The sequence below is a fragment of the Apium graveolens genome, chromosome 8, assembly GCF_009905375.1.
Source record: "Apium graveolens cultivar Ventura chromosome 8, ASM990537v1, whole genome shotgun sequence".
Taxonomy (NCBI): Eukaryota; Viridiplantae; Streptophyta; class Magnoliopsida; order Apiales; family Apiaceae; genus Apium; species Apium graveolens.
In genome coordinates, this window is record NC_133654.1 from 93152612 (window position 1) to 93161565 (window position 8954).

An 8954-nucleotide genomic window follows, 5' to 3' on the forward strand; every position below is an offset into this window, starting at 1 on the left:
CCAAATTCGGGCATCACCCATATACGCTCATCGGGGGTCGGAATACGTAACTTATACCCATTCTTTAAATCAACCCAAGACTCTAATTTCATCATATTTAACCTATGATTAGAAAAGTGACTTATATAGTCAAGACTACTACCCCGGGGAAACTTAAGGCGACCAATTTCCAAACTTTCACGAAGAACTCTCTCTCTGAACTCTAAGGTACGGGGACTGAGTGGAGGAGATACCTTTGATGCTACCTCGACGCCAGAGAAAAGTTCGTCTTCGTTCATAAAGTCGAATGATTTACACAAGTTTAAGTTGGGAATTTCTAGATTATCTAAATTTATGGCAGATTCTTCATCTCCTTCATCTAGAGGACGTTTCTCAGGGCTTCGAAAAGGATTAGAAGAGGAAGAACCGGGGTCAGCCATAGATTCGAGAAGAGACAGTTAATGACACACTCAGACACTCAAGAATTAGAGATGAAGAATGCAATTCAGGAATCTGAAACAATGAAGTTAAGAATTTAACTAAAATAAAAACAGTTAAGATCAGAGAAAACTTAGAGAGGAAGTGGCGAAGCCTGGAGAGAGGATATGGCCCTTTAAAATAACATTGTAGCATCCGCTTGATAAAAGAGAAGGAAGATGAAGAGTCTTCTCATTTATTTATTTTTTTGCTAAGTTTGTGTATATATATTGTAAAAATTTGGATTACGAGTCTTCTCATATTTAAATCATCACAACAAAAATTACTGCTTTTACACATTCCTTTCTTACCCGCATGCATAATTATGCAATAATAGTATGAAAATGAAAGAAGGGAGAATAAATAAAAACACACACACATGTCAAGTAAAAAACGTGACAAATAATAAAATAAATATAATAATTAAAATAAGCTAAAATTTAACCTTTTATTTTTCTGTTTACTTCTTATTTTTTGCAGGTCATAAATACGTACCGTAACAGCAAATCTAAAGATATTGCAACAATATTCGCGGGGGACAAATGTTGGGCCTCAGAATAGGAAAAGAAGGAAAGACATTAGATAGGGCTAGAGGATAGGAGTTTCTAAATTAATAGCCCAATAAGGGTCCAATTGTATGGGAAAAAGACCCAATTGGACTCTTATAATAGAGCATATTTGTCCTACTTGTAAAAGGTTGGTAAAAAGAAGTATCAATAAAGAAAATTGTTCCTCACATGAACATGGCTCATATTTAGGGCCATCGCAGAGCTTCCGGGCTAGTGTTTGGCGTTGATTTTTCAGACTCTCAGCTCTTCTCAGCGCAAGTCTTGCTCGCTTGTTTGTCGTAGATGGTTTGTTATTGAAGGCCAAAGCAGGGAAAAACTCAGTCTGAAGTCTCAGTCAGATAATTTATCTATTCTTCCAGGTTTGTTTATTCGATTTGATTCGATTACGAAGCTTACTATCCGTTGCAATCAGACAACGGGGAGTCTTAATGATGATGCATTGAGTTTGATAGCTACAACGTGTCGTAAACTTAGTTGGATTAATCTACGTGGTTGTACTGAGGTCACGGAGATTGGTATGGCTGCTTTAGGTGTGCATGCCAAGGGTTTAAAGAAGTTTTTGTGTGGATCATGCACGTTTGGAGTTAAGGGGATGAATGCGTTGCTTGATAATTGCTCCTCTCTTGAGGTATTATTCGTTAAGTGTCTGGATGGACTTAAGGATAGTGTTGGTGAAATGATAGGTCCTGGCGTGGCTAAATCGTTGAAGTTTATTCATTTGCAGGAGCTTGATAACGGGCAGTGTTTTATGCCGCTTATAGTTGGATCAAAGAAGTTGAGGACATTAAAATTGTTCCAATGTGTAGGTGACTGGGATAATGTTGTGAAAATGGCTGCGAGTAATAGATCGGAGGTTTATTTGGATAAGGTGCTAGTTAGTGATGCTGGTCTTTCAGCTCTAACGAATTGCTTGGAATTGGAGATTTTGCAGATACTTAAAACTGTGGATTGTACGGATGTTGGGATTGTGTCGGTGTTGGAGAAGTGCAGGTTATTGAGAAAGCTTCATATTGACGGGTGGAGAACTAATGAGATTGGAGATCAAGGTCTTGTTTCAATTGGTAAGCATTGTGCTAAGCTTCAAGAATTGGTGCTCAGTAGTCTTAACCCAAGTCTTAATACTATAAAAGCTATTGTTTTGGGTTGTAAACAGCTTGAAATTTTGGGTATTTTCCATTGTGAGACAGTTACTGATGCTGAATTGTCTTGCATTGCTGAAAAATGTACAGCTTTAAAGAAGTTGCAAATAGGGTCCTGTCCTATTTCAGATAAGGGAATTGAAGCTTTTGTTCATGGCTGTCCCAATCTAATAAAAATAATGGTAAAAAGGTGTCAAGCAGTGACTAGTGCAGCGGAGGCTTTGTTGAGGTTGAACAGGGGGTCGTTAAACATTGATATCAATGAGCGTGAGCTTGAAATTGAGGAGGTGGATGCCAATGCTGCTGGAGGGCAAGAAGTCGCTGGTACAGCTCACTCGGTGACTTGTTCCAGTAGAAAAGCTTGTGCTTTGGCATCAAAACTAAGGTTTTGCCTTTTCGGATTTAGCAAGTGTTTTGGTCCGAGCTAGTAGGAGGTGGTCAAATAGTGTTACTATTGAATCATGAACAGGTGTTTTCATGTTGATGTTTGGTAGATTATTACATGAATTTCTGGTATTATGCTCTATCAAGTAATAATAATATTATGCTACGTGTAATTGACGAGATTTCTCCCTATGTCATGATAGCAAAACATATACTTGTCTAAGTTAATCTCTAATGTCTCCCGCTTTAGCTCTAGTCTACGTGTTTGATCTGATTTTATGCTAATTGTTCAGTGTTTCTAGTTATGAGATTGATCACATTTTTGATACTAAAATGAGAGCATTACACACAGTGAAATAAGTGATGACCTTTGATAGACAGAATTTTAGATTACTCCTACAATTAAAAGTGTTTTTTTCACAAGTTTCTAGTTTCTACCTAAAATTTTAACGATGATGACTAAGATATACGTGTTCAAAATATCATGTAAAAAAAGATTATAAGAAAAGATAGGAAGAATAACGGAGATTATTCCTTTGAAGTAGAAGAAGCTTATATGTATTGATTGCAGGCTTAATGAGATAAAGTTGAGGCAGTTCTTAATGTCTGAAGAAGCCTCTGCATCATTTTGTCATAATATTGTATTTGTAAGGGTGAAGAAGATTGTTTACAGTGGACCCTTGGTAAATTGATTATTAACAACAACATTGTGAATAATATTACATGTATATAATTTATATAGAATTATGAGAAAGCCGACTGGGGCCCCTCCATCCAAAAACCAGTATTTAAAACATTACGGCTTGAGGTGTCACCCTGTTTTAATATAGGTTTCCTTACAAGAATATAAAGTAGGGGATGAATGTTAACGCAGACATGCAACAGTAAAAGAACATTCCAAAATTATTAACAAGTCATCCATCTATTTCAAAGCTCTGACCCAAAACTACTTTTCAAATTTTTATTGCTCCTTCTCACTAGCCTCCATTTCTTGACAAATTTCCCTCTCCTCCCTTCTAGTCTTTCTTCTCCTCTTTATTTTTTCATTCAACTTATCATTCAAGATCCTTATTTTCTCTGCTCATTCTCATTTTTATTTTTTTTGCTCATTTGTTTAAAACTTAGTACTAAAATGGCCAGTCGTTACAGAAGTGACAACCCTTTTGCTGAGGAAGAAGAGGACCAAGTTAATCCTTTTTCTGTATGATTTCCTTCTCCTCATTTTGTTAGATATTCATTGTTTGTGCTTCTTGTAAGTTGTGTGGTATTACTGTATCTACTGTTTTTTGAGTTTTTTGCTATATGATCATGCTTAGGCGATACTTGATAATTAGAATATATATGTTCTCCATAGTAACTTGACTTGACATGTTAGTAGAGCTCTTTTGATTCTGCGGTCTCAGAGTTCGAATTCTTAGAGTTCCAATATACTCAAAGTTTTGATTTGATACTTAGTTTCAAAATTGTCCCAGATATGTGCACCTAGTGATGCCCTCTTCAGTTGCAAGAAAGAATTGAGCATTCGAGACATATGTATGATATAGATTTTAAGCGTCCCCAGTAAAACCTTATGGACCATAAGTCATGGTCAAGAAAAATTGTAATTATAAGTCCCTTTTGTGTGGGTACTATTATGTATTTTGTGTCTGTGTGTCTGTACAGATACTAGACAGAGGTTCAAAGTAAGCATAAAGGTATTACTAGAGCATGTATCATGTATTCTACCAAACCAGATTAATGCAAGGAATCTGTATATATGTAGCGGCTTCATACATTTCCGGTCTGCATATGCACTCCTCTGAGTTTTCCCTTTTTTATCGTATATCCAAGACTTTAAATTTCCAAAACGTAGTTGAAAGAACTTTCTGCTAGTAAATGGGGGAAGCCCTACCCGATGTCTGTCAAATCTGCCTCGGCATCTATCACCTACGGATGTTATTGTACTGACTGTACTCTGACATGAATCATAATCTGAATGTTCCAGAATGGAGGGGCAAACTCAAAGCTTTCGCCTCTTCCTCATGAACCTGCTGCTTTCTATGGTGGTAGTGCGACGATTGATATTCCACTTAATTCAGCTGCGGTAAAAGAACTGATAAATTCAGTGCTTCTTAAAGTTTTTGTTTCTTATTTACTTCACTTAATTAGGATCTCAATTGTTCTCTTTTGAAATTAGGATTTAAAGAAGAAAGAGAGGGAGCTGCAAGTCAGGGAGGCTGAATTAAGAAAGAGAGAACAGGTACGTGTGATCACAAGTTTCTCTTATGATATTCTGAATGTGTAATTTTGAAATCAGATATTTAGACCATTAACTAGTTGTAGAACGAGGGTGAGTGGCGGAGCTACTACTGTAATTAAAGCTAAAACAGGTAAATTTGGACTTATGAAAATTAGCAAAGTTCACACTTGTTCCTTGTTTGCGGCATCCCAAAATTGGAAGTGTCGCAAACTTTTCAGCACAAGTTTCTTAGAAATTTGTTGGCTGTCAGATTTCTAAACACCCAAGTTTTAGTTACAGAAAGATGTACATTGTGGGGTAGTTTTCCTCAAATTGTCAAGCCTTTCCTTTGTAATTTTGTTTACATCTTCATATCCCTTACATTTCTTATGAGCATATTAAAAGTTAAATTTTTATTTAAATAGAATTAGGAAAAATATTTGTGTAGGTACCTGTTCTAAGTAAATCTTAAAGCATGCAAGCACAAGTAAAAGGGAACTATGGGAGTAAATAGTATTAAAGTTTTTTCTTAGGATATTTTAGACATTGTCATCATCTTATTATTCTTTTGATTTATTACAGATTGTTAGACGGAAAGAAGAAGCTGCACAACGAGGTACTTTCAATTGCTATGTTCTTTTTTCATTACCTGTAGATTTCACATTTCTAAACTTCTATCAAAGATATTTTTTCCGACTATTTAGTTTCTGTAGAAAACAATAACTGCCATATAACCATAACACTGCAATTTTTCTGTATATGTTTTAGCTGTAGGTTGTAGCCTACGTTCGCAACTAATCCTTTTACTTAATCCTTTTTATTGCAGCTGGTATAGTTCTGGAGGATAAAAATTGGCCAGCATTTTTCCCAATCATCCATCATGATATTGCTAATGAAATACCAATTCATCTGCAGAAACTGCAGTATGTTGCATTTTCTACATACTTAGGTACGTCTATCTTTCATCTGTTTTTCAGCTTGCATGCTTCTGACAAATGATGCCGCTGAATCCTGTAATATACTAAAGTGGTGTGAGTTGTTATGTTTTTTGTTAGTGTTCCACCTTATTGAGAAAGACAACTTAATGATGAATAAGATGGAAGACAACTTAACAAAATTATGCGGGATAAATTTTTACTTGCCTTTGAACATGCTCCTGTATTGTATCTCCCGTCAGGGAAAGAAACTGGGGAGGGGATGGGCGGTGGTATGTAGTTTGTAAATATATATTATCGTTGTAAGATGATCCAGGTACATCCCTGTAAGATATAAACTACATTACTGTTGTAATTTAATGAATAACGCCACTATCCTGTTGTAATTTTCATTCAGTTTGGACTTAGAGTCAATTGATAGTTTGGAATTGAATTGACCCATAATATCTCATTATATTAATTTACCTGACACCATATTCTAGGCTAAACTCAAGTCCATATAACACATAGCAGTTAACATATCCTAATCCCAGCACCCTTTTGTCATAGACTAGTCCCCTCAGATCAGGTAATTTGGACTCAAAAATGGTTTCATGACGATGGGTCAATTTATTTTATTCATCTACTATGCAACCATTTGTGTTCCTTCTGTAATCTGTAGATTCTGGAAAGAAAAATTCAACCTTAATGTGGACTTAACCTCTTTATGATTGATGGCATGCTAAACAGGACTAGTACTCTGCCTTTTTTGGAATATGATTGCCACAACTTCAGCTTGGATCAAAGGAGAAGGTAAATTAATAAACTCCGGTTACTTTAATTCTCAACTTTTCTCAGTTCACTGTCGGGTATTTTTCTTATGATGTCCCAGTACTGATTAAACTATAATTTGTTTTATTTGTAGATCCAAAAATCTGGTTCCTTTCAATTATTTACTTTATATCAGGAGTTCCTGGAGGCTATGTATTGTGGTATCGCCCACTGTACCGTGCATTTAGGTACGTTAATATCTTTTCCACATCAATTATTCATATAACCTATCCTCCAGAAATTTCATGATGATCCAATATGCGAGTAGAACTGTTGCTTTCGTCTCCATTCTCACGCCGTTTGATAACACATGTTTGTGATCCAGAGTCTGGACCAATCACAAAATAAGTTCTATGACTGTATCTGCAGAGGAGAAATGTCCATCCACCTTAAGGGAAAGTCACATTCCTTAATTTTCAAACATAAAAAGACTTCAATATATAATTTAGATCCAAGCTCAATGTTCATGGATATTGGTTTCACCCAAGTTACTACGTCAGTTAAGAGTCTTGCTCGAATTTGATTAGATTTCTCAAAACTTAATCTTTTCAAAAACCGAAGACCAATATGATATGTGTGACTGGTTGATCATATGAACATCATAAAGCATAGAAAATCCTTAACATAAATATTGCAGGCATGCATACATACTGATCTTGTGCCTGGTTATACTTATCGTACTTATGAGCATTTTACTTCTTTACATAACATCAAATTTTATGATTACAGGACCGACAGTGCTTTGAAGTATAGCAGGTTTTTCCTATTTTACCTGGTAAGTCACATTTCTGTTTATGTCCGAAGACTATTATTTTGTCCTCGAGGTTTCCTTACTTTCCCTGTGGCCTACAGGTTCATATTGGTTTCGTCATCTTTGCTGCTGTGGCTCCTCCAATATTCTTGAAAGGAAAATCACTTGCGTAAGATTTGTATAATTACAACCAGATATCCTCTAAGTGGATAGTAACTACAGAGATGAATGATTATTAAATTAGCACACATGTTTATCCCTCTTACGGGGAATGAGTATGGTGATATGCATTTGATAGATATAGGATTTTACATTTTCATATTTCAGTGTATCAATCACACTAGTAATTTTTTGCATGATCGACTCAAAATTTCCTGTTTTGGAATTTGTCGCAGAGGTATCTTGCCTGCTGTAGATCTCGTTGGTGATCATGCAATAGTTGGAGTAAGTCTTTACCCTTTTGTCACTGTTTGTCATGTCCATACAATTTCAAGAACATTGTTTACTTTTCGATCATTACATAGAGCTTACTAGTTATGCAAGTCTCTCTTCTTTTCTGCTGTCTATATACATATTTTTGAAGAATCAGTCATTAATGCTATATTAATACCCTAATAATGTATTGTTTTCCTCAGATTTTCTACTTCGTTGGAGCTGGACTATTTGCTCTAGAGTCCTTGCTTAGCATTTGGGTTATTCAGGTATGTTCAGTTTAATGATATGTGGGAAACCCGGTGTCATAAGATGTCAAAAATACTTCATAACTTTAATTCTTCAATCAAATGAATAATCAGGGGACCAAAAACTTTTACATGCCTCAAATAACAGAAGTAGAATTAGGATATATTCTAGCGCTTAAGCAGATATTTAATGGGTCTAAGCGGGATTGTTAGGAACAGTGGTAATGTATATGCTAAATGTAATCTGTGTATTCTTATGTTCATTTGTTTATTGTACCATAATGCAGCAAGTATACATGTATTTCCGAGGTAGTGGCCAAGCAGCGGAGATGCAGCGTGAAGCTGCAAGAGGAGCCCTGAGAACAGCAATATAACCATGCCCCCGCCCTGAGAAAAGTTAATAAGTGATCCTTCCATAATAGCTATGCTGCTGCAGGTTGTAAAAATTGTGTTTCAGCAGGGTCCTGTTGATTGAAGCTGTATACTACATTTCATAAAAAAATTCTATTTATTTGTTGTATAGATGAGAGGATTATTTGGTCTTCTTGATATGACATTCAATACCATACATAATCTATTTAGAGTTGTAAAGATTTTTAATATACTTTAATAATCGTACATGTCTGCATTTGGACTACTTGATTTTTAGTACTGGTATTTATTTTATGGAGTAGTCGACTGTATAACCATTGAGAAAATGCATACATAGTCAGATACACTGAACACGTTATGCAATTGCTTGAACATGAAATTCTTGTGTTTATGTTGATCGACACTATCAGCTTGTTTGCCACAGTTTCTTAGAAATAGTAATTAGTATTTACATGTCTTATTTATTCTCTTTGTATTAATAGATGATAAAGGAAAATCAATCTTAAAAGACATCAAAACGCAAAAAAAATAAAATTGACTTGACTTTATCATGTTCAGTGAAATCTGCAGAGAGGCACCCTTCAGAAACATGAACCATTAAAATGTCTTGCACTAGTTCTACTCCTTTCTATTTTCTTAT

The 8954-nt window shown here is 35.4% G+C and overlaps 1 protein-coding gene and 1 pseudogene across 1 annotated transcript; both read left to right on the forward strand.

Moving 5' to 3' along the window:
• Positions 1–440: 440 nt before the first annotated feature.
• Positions 441–2592, forward strand: LOC141679764 (F-box protein At1g47056-like; annotated as a pseudogene).
• Positions 2593–3527: 935 nt separating this feature from the next.
• On the forward strand, positions 3528–8579 carry LOC141679015 (secretory carrier-associated membrane protein 1-like). The gene is made up of 12 exons (XM_074485492.1): positions 3528–3749; positions 4533–4631; positions 4725–4787; positions 5349–5382; positions 5593–5715; positions 6431–6493; positions 6606–6699; positions 7241–7286; positions 7364–7431; positions 7658–7706; positions 7898–7963; positions 8230–8579. Exons 1-12 carry the CDS (start codon positions 3681–3683, stop codon positions 8314–8316), a joined length of 861 nt encoding a protein of 286 aa, XP_074341593.1. The 5' UTR covers positions 3528–3680; the 3' UTR covers positions 8317–8579.
• Positions 8580–8954: the final 375 nt, after the last annotated feature.